At 43.5% G+C, this 18,150-nt stretch overlaps 1 protein-coding gene across 2 annotated transcripts in view; it reads left to right on the top strand.

Annotated features, from left to right (window-relative positions):
* LOC141101357 (uncharacterized) overlaps positions 1 to 18,150 on the top strand; it is a 114,863-nt gene that overhangs the window by 52,573 nt on the left and 44,140 nt on the right. For both annotated transcript variants that reach the window (XM_073590419.1, XM_073590418.1), the window contains 6 exons: positions 570 to 668; positions 5,126 to 5,326; positions 5,753 to 5,851; positions 7,315 to 7,521; positions 11,903 to 12,004; positions 12,968 to 13,066. In XM_073590419.1, the coding sequence (XP_073446520.1) occupies positions 570 to 668; positions 5,126 to 5,326; positions 5,753 to 5,851; positions 7,315 to 7,521; positions 11,903 to 12,004; positions 12,968 to 13,066 (807 nt within the window). The remainder of the gene's footprint in view (positions 1 to 569; positions 669 to 5,125; positions 5,327 to 5,752; positions 5,852 to 7,314; positions 7,522 to 11,902; positions 12,005 to 12,967; positions 13,067 to 18,150) is intronic.

The following is an 18,150-nucleotide window of genomic DNA, read 5'->3' as shown; positions in this document are numbered from 1 at the left end:
AAAATGACATCCACATAACATATCACACCATCACAATAGTATTTATATGTTATACTTGGGTGTTGATGGTAAACTGGTGGCAATAGTCATTCTACAGTTAGAATGAACATTGTGTCTCCCTAATATCTTAGGGAAGGAGTAGTGACATAAATGAAGGTGTGCTGTATGTACTTACTAGCCTTTTTGGAGTGTTGCATTTTGATTGCACCATACTGGCGTGCCATGCAGCGGGTATCATTACTATGTACAATCACATTTCAACTTTGGGGTAAATGTGAATAATTTATTTTTTATTTCATGCTGTTACTTTGTAATTTGAGATAAAATGAATAATACGGAGAAATCTTTGGCCGCTGATTCTGTTATGTTCTAAGCTGTAAAGGAAGAAAGGTTTTGTCGTAGGTTAGTGATCTGTATTTTCACACAGGTTCCTATTTCATACGTGGTTATTTTTCTAGCAGAACGCGTTAGAAATAATAAACATTGATTTCCTAATTACTTCTCTGCCCAGTGAGGATGGAAATAAATAAGAACATTTGAGCCTTAATTTTCCCCTGTTTTTGTTGTAGAACGGATGGTCGCCATTGCTTGTGGCTGCGGAGAGAGGTCATATTGGCATTGTGAAGATCCTGTTACAGAATCACGCGAGAGTGGATGTATTTGATGAGGTAATATGAGGTCACAAGGCCCCAATGTACTGTCACATTACCCCACTTTATTCCTCAGCAAAAATGAAATATTTCTAAAAGTAAAAACTTGTTTTGACATTTTACATCCCCTCAAGCTTCTTGAATCCATTTGTCTTACTGAATGACATCTATCAGCTCTTTACACTTTTTGTTTCTCCTTTTGTTGTGAGCAAAATAACCAAGAATAAGTCTATTCATGATGATACATTACCACACTGTGGACATCAGTAGTTTATTTAAGGCTCCTTATCTTATTGTAGTGAAATGGACAGTGCAGTTTGTGATTACCTGGTGCTTACGTCACATTAAATGCACTTTTCACCCTCTGATACATAGGGAACTTAGTATGGTATCCATTACTTGCTTCTCCTCACAAAACTTTGTGTTCAGATGCCGGTGCCTTTGGCTTCTGTCGGTATCTTCCAATGATCTGACAACTTCATCATAGAAACTAAACGCTCCATCTTTTTTGTATACTTTAGGTTTTAGCTGGCAGAGAGAATTTTTATTATGGCTGGTTTTCTAGTACATTTGGAATTGTATAAGATATTGTAAGAATTAGGGAAAACTAGAGAAGTTATTATTTTTATCTGTGGGGTTATACAGTGTAGTATGACAGTGTAAGAATGTGTATCCACAGTAACACCAAACCTATAGATTATGGGAAAAATGTATCTAATGGGATGGTTAGTTTTGCTTATTGTGCCTTTATTTATACCAAACTAGCTGAAGAGCCCGGCGCTGCCCGCTACGGTTAGTTGTAACAAATTATAATGATTATATCTATATGTATAAAGCTGAGTGTATAGCCCCGCCCACTCTGCATAGCCACATTCACTATAATATCCCACATCATCCCGTCAGCCAGAGCCACCGGACTACTACCACTAATATTCCACATCATCCCGTCAGCCAGAGCCACCGGACTACTACCCCTAATATCCCACATCATCCCGTCAGCCAGAGCCACCGGACTACTACCACTAATATTCCGCATCATCCCATCAGCCAGAGCCACCGGACTACTACCCATAATATCCCACATCATCCCATCAGCCAGAGCCACCGGACAACTACCACTAATATCCCACATCATCCCGTCAGCCAGAGCCACCGGACTACTACCCCTAATATCCCACATCATCCCGTCAGCCAGAGCCACCGGACTACTACCCATAATATCCCACATCATCCCATCAGCCAGAACTACCGGACTACTACCCCTAATATCCCACATCATCCCGTCAGCCAGAGCCACCTGACTACTACCCCTAATATCCTACATCATCCCGTCAGCCAGAGCCACCGGACTACTACCCCTAATATGTCACATCATCCTATCAGCCAGAGCCACCGGACTACTACCCCTAATATCCCACATCATCCCATCAGCCAGAGCCACCGGACTACTACCCCTAATATGTCACATCATCCTATCAGCCAGAGCCACTGGACTACTACCCCTAATACCCCACATCATCCCATCAGCCAGAGCCACCGGATTACTACCCCTAATATCCCACATCATCCCGTCAGCCAGAGCCACCGGACTACTACCCCTAATATGTCACATCATCCTATCAGCCAGAGCCACTGGACTACTACCCCTAATACCCCACATCATCCCATCAGCCAGAGCCACCGGATTACTACCACTAATATCCCACATCATCCCATCAGCCAGAGCCACCGGACAACTACCACTAATATCCCACATCATCCCATCAGCCAGAGCCACCGGACAACTACCCCTAATACCCCACATCATCCCATCAGCCAGAGCCACCGGATTACTACCACTAATATCCCACATCATCCCATCAGCCAGAGCCACCGGACTACTACCCCTAATATGTCACATCATCCTATCAGCCAGAGCCACTGGACTACTACCCCTAATACCCCACATCATCCCATCAGCCAGAGCCACCGGATTACTACCACTAATATCCCACATCATCCCATCAGCCAGAGCCACCGGACTACTACCCCTAATATGTCACATCATCCTATCAGCCAGAGCCACTGGACTACTACCCCTAATACCCCACATCATCCCATCAGCCAGAGCCACCGGACTACTACCCCTAATATCCCACATCATCCCATCAGCCAGAGCCACCGGACTACTACCCCTAATATGTCACATCATCCTATCAGCCAGAGCCACTGGACTACTACCCCTAATACCCCACATCATCCCATCAGCCAGAGCCACCGGACAACTACCACTAATATCCCACATCATCCCATCAGCCAGAGCCACCGGACAACTACCCCTAATACCCCACATCATCCCATCAGCCAGAGCCACCGGACAACTACCCCTAATACCCCACATCATCCCATCAGCCAGAGCCACCGGATTACTACCTCTAATATCCCACATCATCCCATCAGCCAGAACTACCGGAGTACTAACCTTAATATCCCACATCATCTCGTTATCCAGAGCCACCGGACTACTACCCCTAATATCCCACATCATCCCATCAGCCTGGCGTCAGAACCAGAGCGCTGAGTGGATTTGCCCTGACTTCCATACCATTGATCCTTTTAAGAGAGTCCTGGGGTCAGTACCAAAGTGCAGAGTGGATTTGACCTCACTTCCATACCGGGGATCCCTTTAAGAAAGCCTGGGATCAGAACCACAGAGCTGAGTGGATTTGTCCTGACTTGCGTACCAATAATCCCTTTAATAAAACCCTGGGGTCAGAATCAGAGCGCTGAGGGATTTTCCCTAACTTCCGTATAGGAGATCCCTTTAAGAGAGCCTGGGGTCAGTACCAGAGCATTTGAAGGCAATTGCCCTGACTTCCATACCAGGAATCCCTTTAAGAGAGGCCTGGGGTCAGTACCAAAATGCAGAGTGGATTTGCCCTAACTTCCATACCAATGATCCCTTTAAGAGACCCTGGGGTCAGAACCACAGAGCTGACTGGAACGGTCCTAACTTCCATACCGGGGATCCCTTTAAGAGGGAAGATGTGCCTATGGGATAGAGGATGTGTGATGTGTATATGGGCAGGGGGGGGATTCATTCCTGTCATGTGCTCTCTGCTCCTTTCTGAGGGGGCAGACAATTGCTGGGAGCATACCATATGTTCCTGGGGATGCTAGATTTCTCCCACCATGTCAGTGTCTGCTGAGGTGTTGTCAAGTGGGAAAACTTGCTCATAGCAACCAATCACAGCTCAGCTTCTTTTAACCAGCTCTGGTGAAATGAGAGATGCTTAGTGATTGGTTGCAAGGAAAACTGTTGCTCATAGCAACCAATCAAAGCTCAGCTTCTTTTGAACAGCTCTGGTGAAATGAAAGATGCTTCGTGATTGGTTGGTCATGCACACACACAGACATGCATTTAGTTTTATATATAAAGATATCACATTGTTTGTTAAATTTAGCTGAGTGTTTTTCTTTTTTTGCGCCACTTCTCTCTGAAGTGAAAATTGAAACTTTTTCTTACAAAGATGCAATTCAGACCTCTTGCCTAGACCTATTTACCAAGATAACCATGGCCACTTTCCTGACCACTTGTTTAAAAAAGTGGTGTAAAGATGCAAACAGCCCTGATAAGTTCTACCCAGTGTACTCATGGTTACATGTACAATGCAATTTTTGATGATTCGTTGCTCATGGCCCATCCCTTACATATTTCACCCCCTGATACTTAGGTAATTAAGTACAGTATTCAAGCTTCTTTTATCTTTGCAAAACTAGATTTGCTGTGATATCTGTTAATACCTGTGCCCTCCAATGGATTAACATTTACTGAGGAAAATAAATTGTCCAACTTTTTTACATGGTATAGTTTTTAGCTACCAAAAAGAGTATTTTATGGCTGGTTGATTTCTACATTTGAAATTTTATAGGATAGTGTCATAATTAAAAGTGTCAAAAATGTGTATAGTCACGGTAGCAATACACAGATCATTTTAAGCTTATAGTGATAGGTACAATGCAATTTTATTAAATACACTTTTCACCCACTGATACCTAGGGAAATAAGCACAGTATTCATTTCTTCATTTATCTTCACCAAAGCAAAATGTGTTAAGACCACTGCTAATGTCTGTCTCTTCTGGCTGTACCCTCAAAAGGATTGACATGCGCTATGGAAACTGGACTGCCCATCTTTTCTGGATGAATGCTCCCCTCCCCAATCCTTCTCTGAACCTAATTTTGGACAGAAATGTACATTTGATAAAGTGAGATCATTCAATTATCATGGTACTAAAGCTTTTAAGACTTTATGGGGGCATGAATGTTTTCTTAGTTTCTAACGTCCACTGATGTTGATGGATTTTGTGACGCATTTTGTTAGGAAGCAGAATAGAGAATTCTGCAAGTCTGATCAACGAATTAAAGAAAAGCACAAAAGATAATACCGTAATTTACAATATGTAATAATCCATTATTCTTCCTTTCATCTGCAGCATGGCAAAGCAGCCTTACACCTGGCTTGTGAGAACGGCCATGACAAGATCGCCGACGTTCTGCTCTGGCACAAAGCCTTTGTGAATGCAAAAACCAAGCTTGGTCTGACACCTCTTCACCTGTGTGCCCAAAATGGCTTCAACCATCTAGTCAGATTACTTGTGGAAACCCATCTGGCCAGTATTGATATCATGTCATTGGTAAATACCAGACAGAGAACCCAATGGCCTCTGGGTCACAACTGAATTCTCTCTACTGGTTGTCCACATTTTTTTTTCTATTCCAAAGGAATAGGAATTGGAATTGTTTGCTGTTCCAACATTGGCTCTCCACCTCTGACCCCCTGGCCTTTGTTGGCATGGCTGTAGTGGTGCCTGTCACGAATGCAGCAGGTGACCACTGCAGCCAATCACCTGTCATGATGACGTAAACTTGATCCAAGGAACTGGCTGCAGCGATGTCAACAAGGACTTCGGAGCGCAGAAAGGAAGTGTCGGAGCAGTAATTGGTCACTTAAACTGATGTGGTTGACTTTTCCAAGACCTTGCCTGTGGAATAAAAAAAGTTAAACTTGTACAACCCCTTTAACACAGATTTCAACTTTTTTTGTTTCTATTATGCTGCAGACCAAACGGACCCCTCTGCACCTGGCTGCCTTGAATGGTCAACTGGACGTGTGCAACAGCCTCCTGAACATGAAGGCCGACGTCTATGCTGCCGATATTGTAAGAGTCATTCGAAATCCCATTACCATTGATTTGACAGGTGGTGGTTGCATTTTTTTCTGTAAGGTCGCTGGTTAACCTCTTCATTTGCATCTGACTCGCACTGATCACATATCTATCATGAGCAGGGGGTTGGACCAGATGGCCCAGGAGGTCCCTTCCAACTCTACGATTCTATGATTCTATGATTCTATGATTAAGTTGGGTTAAGAACGAATAAGGGACTGTCCATGAATAGAGTAGAAAAATTAGCAAGGAAGCTGCCAACAAATGAATCATCCAAGATACAAACTCTGCCTACATGAAAGTGTTGCATCGCCTAAGCTTTACAATGGAGCGAGTACGGAGCCAGTGTTCCTCTGTGGGCCATGTAGGAATTCTCGTGTGGCAGCAGAGCTCGAGGTGTGGTCAGACGTATATAATGCCACATTTGTGTTTGTCGTGTCGTGTGACGCATGTCCACTACATAATATTTACTCTCTGACATCAGAGGCGGCACTTCTATCACAAGTGTCACATCAGACATGAAAGGCTGGAGCGCCGCTCACATTAAGTATCTCTTCCTGGATGGCTCGGTCGGAGATCAGTACACTTCCCTTTGGGCTGCTCCCTTTCCTCCCAGTAATTATCCTAACTCCATCGCCAATGACACTCAAGCTGCGACCTTGCCTGGAATGTGGAGAGAATTTCCTCAAACTTCCGGACTAAAGTTGGGACTGACAAAATGACTTTGCAAAACAGACAGTCCCAGGAGACCACACTAATCCCTAAGCTTATTGCAAAGTTTTGGTAAATTCGAAACTAAAAAAAAGGAAAATACAACGTTTCTCCACACTTTCAAGTAGTTGTGTAGCATTCACTCAGTAGGATGCCTTGTCTCCGAAAACTTTTCGAAAGACCACCTCTTTGAGAAGACCAGATTTTTTATTTCCACCATATATTATGCCAGGCGGCCATCTCTCCAAAAGAAAACCTTCATGCAATGTTGGATGGTCATCTCATGGATCAATCTGCTGGACTGTCAATGATCCACCACAAGGGGGGCTTTCGATGTAGACCTCCAGGTGGGTAATAATCCCCAATTTTCATGAGATCCAGTCATAACGGAGATGTCCATGTTGATCAGTTTGCATAACATTTATTGCCATCATTGTCTTTATGCAGAAAATAATGTTCCATCAAAATCGGGCAGAATGTCGTTGTCTGCGACTTCAAATAAATTCCAGAATTGTTGAGTCAAATTTCATACACGTTTAATTGTATCTTTGTAATTTAAGTGAATTTTTCTCCATTTTGATCGAAAGGATATTCCCCAAATCATATAAGGAGATAATTTAAGATTTTGGGAAAATCTCTTTCCATAAGTTTGCTCCACCAAGTAGTGGCAGCAGGGAGATCGTCTGACTACAGAGTGGAACAGCATCATTAACGATCATCCTTGTGTCCTTCTGTAATTATTCCAGCAAGGACAGACCCCTCTTCACCTCGCCGCTGAAAATGACCACTCCGAGGTAGTAAAGCTGTTCCTGAAACATCGTCCGGAGCTGGTGACGTCGGCCAACATGGAGGGTTCAACGTGCGCTCATATCGCAGCCGCCAAGGGCAGCGTCGCCGTGATCAAAGAACTTCTCAAATCTAATATGAGCAGCGTGACCACAGCACGGAACAAGGTGAGAATATAAACCAGTACTGATGATGACCTCTGGAGTATAATACAGGATCAGCAATGTAATATACAGGTTGGTGAAAAAGTGTTTGCCCCTTCCCTTGTTTCGTATTCTTTTTTACGTTTGTCACTCTTAAATGTTTCAGATCACCAAACAAATGTAAATATTAGACAAAGATAACATAAGTAATCACAAAATACAATTTATAAATGAAAAGTCTTTATTATTAAGGAAAAAAGAAATCCACACTTACAGGGCCCTGCGTGAAAAAGCTATTGCCCCTAAACCTAATAACTGGTTGCAGTAAGTCTTTTACAATGCTCTGGTGGAATTTTGGACACTCATCTTTGCAGAATTGTTTTCAATCAGCCACATTGGAGGGTTTCCGAGCATGAACTGCCTTTTTTAAGGTCATGCCACAGCATCTCAATCGGATTAAGGTCAGGACTTTGACTAGGCCACGCCAAAGTCTTAATTTTGTTTTTCTTACGCCATTCAAAGGTGGTGTTGCTGGTGTGTTTTGGATCATTGTCCTGCTGCATAACTCAAGTGCACTTCAACTTGAGGTCACGAACACATAGCCGGACATTCTCCTTCAGGATTTTTTGGTAGATAAGCAAAATTCAAGGTTTGATTTACCATAGCAAGTCTTCCAGGTCCTGAAGCAACAAACCAGCCCCAGACCATCACACTACCACCACCATATTTTACTGTTGGTATGATGTTCCTTTTCTGAAAAGCTTTGTTACTTCTACATCAGATGTAATGTGACATACACCTTCCAAAAAGTTCAACTTTTGTCTCATCAGTCCACAGAGTATTCTCCCCAAAGACTTCAGGATCATCAAGATGTTTTCTGGCAAAACTGAGATTTGCCTTTATGTTCTTATTGCTCAGCAGTGGTTTTTGCCTTGGAACTCTGCCATGCAGGTCATTTTTGCCTAGTCTCTTTCATATGGTGAAGTCCTGAACACTGACATTAACTGAGGCAAGTGAAGCCTGCAGTTCTTTGGTTGTTGTTGTGGGGTCTTTTGTGACCTCTTGGAAGAGTCGTCGCTACACTCTTGTGATAATTTTGGTCGGCCCGCCACTCCTGGGAAGGTTCAACACTGTTCCATATTTTCATCATTTGTGGATAATGGCTCTCACTGTGGTTTGTTGGAGTCCCAAAACGTTAGAAATGGCTTTATAACTCTTTCCAGACTGATGGATCTCAATTACTTTGTTTCTCCTTTGTTCCAGAATTTCTTTGGATCGTGACATGATGTCTAGCTTTTGAGGATATTTTGGTCTACTTCACTTTATTAGGCAGGTCCCATTTAAATTATTTCTTGATTGAGAACATGTATGGCAGTAATCAGGCCTGAGTGTGGCTAGGGAGTGTGCATTTAGCTTCAGATCAGTAATGTAATGTATGTACACAGTGACTGCACCAGCAGAATAGTGAGTGCAGCTCTGGAGTATAATACAGGATGTAACTCAGGATCAGTAATGTAATGTATGTACACAGTGACTGCACCAGCAGAATAGTGAGTGCAGCTCTGGAGTATAATACAGGATGTAACTCAGGATCAGTAATGTAATGTATGTACACAGTGACTGCACCAGCAGAATAGTGAGTGCAGCTCTGGAGTATAATACAGGAGGTAGCTCAGGATCAGTAATGTAATGTATGTACACAGTGACTGCACCAGCAAAATAGTGAGTGCAGCTCTGGGGTATAATACAGGATGTAACTCAGGATCAGTAATGTAATGTATGTACACAGTGACTGCACCAGCAGAATAGTGAGTGCAGCTCTGGAGTATAATACAGGATGTAACTCAGGATCAGTAATGTAATTTTCTGGACACAGGGACTGCACCAGCAGAATAGTGAGCGCAGCTCTGGAGTATAATACAGGATGTAACTCAGGATCAGTAATGTAATGTATGTACACAGTGACTGCACCAGCAGAATAGTGAGTGCAGCTCTGGAGTATAATACAGGATGTAACTCAGGATCAGTAATGTAATGTATGTACACAGTGACTGCACCTGCAGAATAGTGAGTGCAGCTCTGGAGTATAATACTGGATGTAGAAGTTTTCAGAATATATTTGCATAGACTGTAAACATTTTCCATCTTGTACAAGAGTTCTTTTGACCGCTTATCTATACATGAGTATATTCACTGGATTTCATCTGGCAATTAAAGTGTTAAAATAGATTTACTTTGTTTTAAACCTCAGTCTGTGACATCCTAATAGCCATCTACCCTGAAATAAGTTCCTATTGTTTGCAGAGTGGTTACTGTATGGCGCTCCCCATCCCCCACCTTGTGTAATGTCGGATATGTTTGTGTCTGTACGACATCTTTGATGTAAACCGTACAATAGTAGTGAGACTTCCCGAGTTTGCCCGGTCCTCTCCATTGTCCTGATGCAGAGGAATAACAGGGACAGTATTATCCACCATGGGTCGGGAACCTGTAAGTGATAATACATGTGCTGCATAATCTATGGACATCCCGTACTTGCCTCCTCAGGACTATCGGTGTTATATGGAGTATATACAGGTATGCGGTACAAAACTTCCCCAAAATAGGATTAGGCCAGGGTCACACTTGCGAGAAACTCGCACAAGTCTCGCATCTCAATACCCGGCACTCGGGACCGCATGTATTTCTATGCAGCTGAGTGCTCTGGTCCGAGAGCCGGCGGCAGTGCCGGGTATTGAGACGCGAGACTCGTCCGAGTTTCTCGCAAGTGTGACTCCGGCCTTATGTGCTGAACGCGTCTGTTGCAGATGGATTCCAACATGGAATCTGCCTGAAAAACTGCTGCAAAAAATGGACATTACTGCACTGCTGTGCACCTGTTTCGGCTCATGTCATTTCTTTTAACTTCTTCCAAATTAATCCGCCCACTGTCTAAAGCAGAAGATCTGTGAGCAAGAGATCTCCGGATTAAAGACCTCTTAGGGTATGTTGAACACAATCTTTTAGCTGAATTTTCAGAGCAGAAACTGATTAGAAACTCAGTTTTTGAGGAATCTTGATATTTAGAGAAAAATTTACTGAGTGGAAACTCTCCAGCTACGTGAGTTTTGCCAGTAATTTTCAGAGCAGAAACTGAGTGGGAACTTTCATCCAAATCTTAAAAATGCCTTAAAGGGAATCTGTCACCAGAAATTTGCGGGCTATGTAAATGCCCTGTGTCCGGTCCGATGGGGGGTGTTTCTTCTTCTTTTCTCCACCCCATCCGTGGCCACCGTCCGCGATATTTTCCGGAATTAGAGTAGTTCTCCATATTTCACGCGTGCGCAAAGCAATCTTGCCTCGCGCAGTATGCTTTGCCCAATTGCGGGCAAAGCCGAAAATCATTACTGCGCATGCGCTGGTACACTATGTCCCGGAAGTATTTTGCTATGTTACAGGACATAGTGTACGGGCGCATGCACAGTAATGATTTTTGGCTTTGCCCACAGTTGGGCAAAGCATACTGCGCGTGCACGAGGCAAGATTACTTTGCGCACGCGTGAAATATGGAGAACTACTCTAATTCCAGAAAATATCGCGGAAGACGGCCACGGATGGGGTGGAGAAAAGAAGAAAAAACACCGCCCATCGGACCGGACACTGGGCATTTACATAGCCTGCAAATTTCCGGTGGCAGATTCCCTTTAAAAATTTAGAGTTATTTAAAAATGTTTCTGGTCCAAAAGGTTCCGTGTGCAAATAGTAACTATTTACTAAAAAAAGCTAGAAAAACGCAGTGGGCATATAGCTTTTTCCCATCAGGTTGAAAAGCGTAAAGGCAACACCTGGAATATCTGGCAGATGGAACTGCTGATAATAACGGGTGTCTAGCAAAGCAGATGCCGGACGTACATCCAAAGGTTCAAGGCAGGACTGAAGGTCCGGACATGGTAAAGTTTGGACGGATTCTTACTTGAGGTTCTAAAACGTCAAGAGTGTTTAAATAAGTCACCGATGGCGATGCCATGGGTCGCACCAGTTGCCATCAAAACCTGATGTTGGCCAATAGCAAAACTCAAACAGACATTTGCGATCGGGAAGTAGTGATGGGCGAACGTCCTCAGATAAGGTGTTATCCGCCATGCTCGGGTGCTAACCGAGATTCTCCTGCATGCTCGAAAAATATGTCCGAGTCCCTGTGGCTGCATGTCTCAACAGGGATCTCTGCATGTGTTGTGGCTGTCGAACAGCCGTGAGACATGCAGCCGCGGGAACTCGGACATATTATTCAAGCACAACGAAGACACTCGATTAGCACCCGAGCATGTTTGCTCATCACTAGTAACAAGGTGAGTGTGCCAGAATCCAAATATATCCATTCCTCTCTTTCTTTCTGCTTTATTTTGTTCCTATTTTCGGTATCCAGACTAATGACTCCATGCCTCTGCACCTGGCGGCATCGGGGGGACACGCAGAAGTGGTGAAGGTTTTGCTGGAAGCAGGAGCATCTGCCTCGGACGAGGATGCGGTGAGTTCACCTCTGATGAGAGACTTGCGCTCCATTTTATAAAAATGGCGATTGGTTTACAAAAACATTTTTTGAATGTTCTATAGAAGGATTATAATTATCAGGGGGGGAAGGGGTCCGCTTGGCATCTATTAGTGGGAGGGACAAACATGAAGCGCAGAGGAGCGGGTACATCTGTGCGTTACATGGACACTGTGTAGAAATCAATTGGAAAAGTATAATACATTTGTTTTCCCTCTGATAGAGATGTCAACCCCTTAATGTGGATTGTCCAGGATCTTCAAAAATGTAGCACGAATTGTTACAAAAATTAGAAAATAATCATTACACACCCGTTCAATCCTTCTCCACTCCAGCATTGCCACAGACAAACAATCCATTGGCCTCTTGACCACTGCAGGCAATCACTGGCCTAAGTGGTGACTCATGCGAGTCCGGTAAGGATTGGTTTCAGGAGTCACGTGACCGATGGACCTAACATAATTGCTCCAGGATCGGTGTGGCGGAGAATTAATGGCTAAGTAATGATTTTTTTTTGGGGGGGGGAAACTTTTGAAAATCTCTAGGGTTACCTACTCCTTTTTGTGGGCAGGGTTCCCCGAGGATGAGCTTATTACCATTTTTCCTGCAGTTTTGACCTTTTTGAGAACTGCTGTTCCCGCTTTGATTAGATTAGACTTTGCTTGTGGGAGTTTTTGCTTTCTTCCGAGACAACGCTACAAGATTCCTGGATGGATTAGTCAGACTTCGATCAACTGAAGTAGCCATGGATGGGTTATTGGTGGATCCATTATAACTTTACCTATGGGGACAAACAAGCCCCACTACTATCAGGGATTAACAAGGGGGTTTTGGTGCAACATTGACCCGGATGTTGTGCACCCAAAGAATTTGACCTTCAAATGCATTTTCCAACGAGCCAATAAATCACTTTTTTTAGAGCTATGTCATTGTGTGTTACAGGAAGGTATGACCACCATCCACTTGGCAGCTAAGAAGGGTCACATCATTGTCCTGGACGTGTTAAAAGGCAGCGTCTCGTTTCATATTACGAGCAGTAAGGTATGATCTGGAGAATTCAGAACACCGAGGGCAGCCAATAGCAGAAGATATACATATTGCCCTGCAGTTACAAGCACAGACCAATGGGGGCAGGATTTGACATAGCTTTTGTATACAGTATATATATTTATTAATGACCAGTAGATTGTAAAAAAAAATCCAGATTGGTTGATAATAAATTTCCATGTTGGGTCATTTCATTATATTTAGATTTTCGAAAAAGTTGGACATTTGTATAATAAAAGTAATAAATATTTAAAGGGGTTTTCCACACACAAAAAAATAATCTGACTGGTCCTGCAATAAGTTCCCAAGCCTCCTGCTGCATTTATTTTTGTTTTTAGCTCCCTCTCATACTTTTTTTGATCTCCTATTGCTTACCTGATGCACCTCCTGCCAGCTCCTCCTTTGTGCCTATAGGCTACACTCCTCTAAGGCAGAGAAGTATCTCTCCCATTTCTCATCTACTTCCACCATGTGTGCCTGCCCATTTTATATACAAAGCACCACCATGATACTCATGTACAGTCTCAAGATGGAAAAATCATATGCCCTTCCTAACATTCCCTCTACTTCACCTGGTATGTGCTGTCCTGACACTCTCCTGCAGTCAGTAATGTTACAGGTGCTGACTCTGGCCCCATACAAACTTAGTGTGCTGCTGAGGAGCACTATGCTATACACTGCTCAAAAAAATAATGGGAACACTAAGATACCACATCATAGATATCACTGGATGAAATATTGCAGCTGCAAATTTTTAATTCATTACATAGTGGCATGCGTTGAGAACAAGAAAACATAAAAATGATCAATGTAAATCAAAATTAATATCTCATGGAGGTCTGGATTTGGAAGGATATTCAAAATCAAAGTGGAAAATCAAATTACAGGCTGATCCAACTTCAGTGGAAATGCCTCAGGACAAGGAAAAGATGCTCAGTAGTGTGTGTGGCCTCCATGTGCCTGTATGACCTCCCTACAACGCCTGGGCATGCTCCTGATGAGTCAGCGAATGTTGTCATGAGGGATCTCCTCCCAGACCTGGACTAAAGCATCCGCCAACTCCTGGACAGTCTGTGGTGCAACGTTACGTTGGTGGATGGAGCAAGACATGATGTCCCAGATGTGCTCAATCGGATTCAGGTCTGGGGAACGGGCAGGCCAGTCCATAGCTTCAATGCCTTCATCTTGCACAAACTGTTGACACATTCCAGCCACATTGTCCTGCATTAGGAGGAACCCAGGGCCAACCACACCAGCATATGGTCTCACAAGGGGTCTGAGGATCTAATCTCGGTACCTAATGGCAGTCAGGCTACCTCTGGTGAGCACATGGAGGGCTGTGCAGCCCTCCAAAGAAATGCCACCCCACACCATTACTGACCCACTGCCAAACCCGTTATGCTGAAGGATGTTGCAGGCAGCAGATCGCTCTCCACGGCGTCTCCAGACTCTGTCACGTCTGTCACATGTGCTCAGTGTGAACCTGCTTTCTTCTGTGAATAGCACAGGGAGCCAGTGGCGAATTTGCCAATCCTGGTGTTCTGTGGGAAATGCCAAGCATACTGAACGGTGTTGGGCTGTGAGCACAACCCCCATCTGTGGACATTGGGCACTCAAACCATCCTCATGGAGTCGGTTTCTAACTGTTTGTGCAGACACATGCACATTTGTGGCCTGCTGGAGGTCATTTTTCAGGGCTCTGGCAGTGCTCCTCCTGTTCCTCCTTGCACAAATGCTGAGGTAGCGGTTCTGCTGCTGGGTTGTTGCCCTCCTACAGCCCCCTCCATGTCTCCTGGTGTACTGGCCTGCCTCCTGGTAGTGTCTCTGGATACTACACTGACAGACACAGAAAACCTTCTTGCCACAGCTCGCATTGATGTAATGTAGCACTCTGGAATACCCAGCACCATTCCTTCTGGCCAAAGGTACACGTTGATGATATTACTTGTTCTGTGTGAAGATTGCAATGTGCTCTTCCTTCCTTGCTGTGCACAACCCCAGTCACTGTAAACTCGCTGTAATCTCCCCATGACATCACCATCCTGGAATACTGCAGAGTTGCTGGCTGAGCCATTTAAAGCACAGACAGGAAATCTCTACTCTGTGCTTTGAAGGGACAGTAGCAATGTGACGCTGAGGCACCTCTCATGGACAAGCAGTGAGTTGGGATAGTCAAGGAGTCCAAAGTCAAAAGCCAGGAAGGTACTTCATAAACAGATGGAAGAGACAAAGGCATAGTCAGGTAACGGTACAAGGTCAAAATACCAGGAAGATTGCAGATCAGAACAAAGGGATTAAACAGACGGCTGGTCAGAACGAGGTACAAGGTAAAGGAACGAAAGATCAACAAGCAGAACACAAGGCACAGAGAGGCAAACCACACTTATCTGAATGTATGTCTGGCAGAGGTCTGGGACTTACAGCCCACCTAAGTAGCAGAGCAATCACCTGGGACAATGAACACCTGGATACAACCAGCACCTCCAAGTCTTAGATTGGACGGCCGAGATGTCTATCAAAACACTGACAGCTCAGCAGCCCCCTGCACCAGACTGGACACTGAGCTGTCAATCAAATGCAAGGAACTGGAGGTCACATCAGCGCATGTTACAGCTTAGTAATAGAGCAGAATTTTAATAACAAGTAAATTATGAAGTTCCTTAATCTCCAATAAACTTTACAATGCTTTAATGAGTCATGTGTCCAGGTAACCCCTTCACTTATGAGTAAATTAAGTTACTATTTCACCATTACGTATTAAAGGGTTTGGCCACTTTCTCTTGTTAGTGCAGCTTTCCTCACAGACTGCACAGAACTTAAGTCTGTGGAGAAGCATGTGACCGGACTCCTCCAATAGACAAACAGCTTTCACAAGTGAGGTGTTCTACAATAACAGCGGCATTTAACATGCACCGGCAAGAGGGGGGTGGGGGGCGCATCATTCCACCGCCCATCGGCACCCCCATGATGTGATTACAGGGAGCTAATGGGTCTGCTGAAGACCCCTTGCCTGTCGTTACGATCCTTCTTTGAAAGCCAGTCCATGGCCGGTGTTCATAGAAGATCGTGATTTTCGCTATACATAGCAGGACTGATGCACTGCTATGTATAGCACAAGCGATCAGATGATCGCAGCTTCAAGTCCCCTGAGGGGACTATTAAATACAGTTAAAAAAAAAATTAGTTCAAATCACTCCCCTTTTGTCCCATTAAAAATAACACAACTGGAAAAAAAAATTAAAAATACATCTATTTTGTATCGCTGCATTCATAGAAGTCTGATCTATCAAAATAAATAAAGGAAATTAATTTGATCAGTAAACGGCAAAATAAGAAAAAAAAATCGAAATGCCAGAATTACATTTTTTGGCCAGTGATCAAAGCTTCACATCTACCCCGAAATGATATCAGTAAAATTTATTTCAGTTCTTCAATACAAAATGTGACTCTCCTATGTTCTATAGAGTCATTACACACAGAGTGATCTATTTCACGGGTTTATTTCTGGTAATGTTGATGATTATGGCTTACAGCCAATGAAAACCCAAAAGTCTTTATCTCAGTAAATTAGAATACTTTATAACACCAGCTTGAAAAATGATTTTAAAATCTGAAATGTTGTCCTACTGACATGTATGATCAGTAAATGCACTCAATACTTGGTCGGGGCTCCTTTTGCATCAATTCCTGCATCAATGCAGCGTGGCATGGAGGCGATCAGCCTGTGGCACTGCTGAGGGGTTATGGAAGCCCAGGTTGCTTTGATAGCAGCCTTCAGCTCATCTGCATTGTTGGGTCTGGTGTGTCTCATCTTCCTCTTGACAATACTCCATAGATTCTCTATGGGGTTAAGGTCAGGCGAGTTTGCTGCCAATCAAGCCCAGTGATACTGTTGTGTGTACACCAGGTATTGGTACTTTTGGCCGTGTGTACAGGGGCCAAGTCCTGCTGGAGAATGAGATTTCCATCTCCAATAAGCTTGTTGGCAGAGGGAAGCATGAAGTGCTCTAAAATGTCCTGGTAGACGGCTGCGCTGACTTTGGTCTTGATGAAACACAGTGGACCTACACCAGCAGATGACATGGCTCCCCAAACCATCACTGATTGTGGAAACTTCACACTAGACCTCCAGCAGCTTGGATTGTGGCCTCTCCACTCTTCCTCCAGACTCTGGTGTTGGCATATGCAACAGAAAAGGACTTATTGTTTATGTAAAGGAGGACTTTACACTAGCCTGACAGCAGATGGCGATAGTGTGAAGTTATATGTTTGCTGTATTGTGGGGAGGGAAGTTCTCTATTGTTGTTGTTACTTTTACTTTCGTTTTGACTGTATTATACCAGCAGCATGGGCTGTGTGCTTCTGAATTCTTATGTCATGTTTACCCATAAGAAGTATATGCTGTTTACTCAAGATAACTTGCTCAGTTAAGTTCTCCTGTGTAACGGTGGATTCTCAAAAGATACACTCTGCTACAGGTTATGGGCCCAGGAGATAGTCCCAGAACACAGAATCCCAGGAGATAATTATAGAGAATCACCACAGACACAGGATATACAGGAACTCTCAAGAAGAAAGAAGAATATCTTTATAAAACAAGTAAGATTATATAAAAATGATGTGCAGCACTGAGCTGAAACTCACAGTAGCTAAACTGAACAGTGAAAATTATCAGTTATGGAAATTTAAAATAGAGTGTTGTTATCTAAAGATGATTTATGGGAAGTAATTACTACAGATAGACCTGATGAAGATAATCAGACATGGGATAGAAAGAATAGAGAAGCTAGAGCCACCATTAGCTTATTAGTGGATGATGCTCAATTAATACACATAAGAAATGAAGAAACAGCGAAAGGAATGTGGGACGCAGTGAGAAAATTACATGAAAGACTCAGTTTAAATCACAAGTTATACTGTAAAGTTTTCTTAATAGAAATCTTTACAGTATGAGACTGAGTGCAAATGATGATATGCAGAAGCACATATTCTCATTGATGGAAGTACTATCACAGCTAAGGTCTATTGGTGAAGACATTAAAGAAAGTCATGAGGCAGCAATAATATTGTGCAGTTTA

This window comes from Dendrobates tinctorius, unplaced genomic scaffold (assembly GCF_039654945.1).
Source record: "Dendrobates tinctorius isolate UK_male_01 unplaced genomic scaffold, ASM3965494v1 ptg000116l, whole genome shotgun sequence".
In the NCBI taxonomy this organism is placed as follows: Eukaryota; Metazoa; Chordata; class Amphibia; order Anura; family Dendrobatidae; genus Dendrobates; species Dendrobates tinctorius.
Note: the sequence above shows the minus strand (reverse complement) of the source record. Positions and strands in the feature narration are given on the sequence as shown.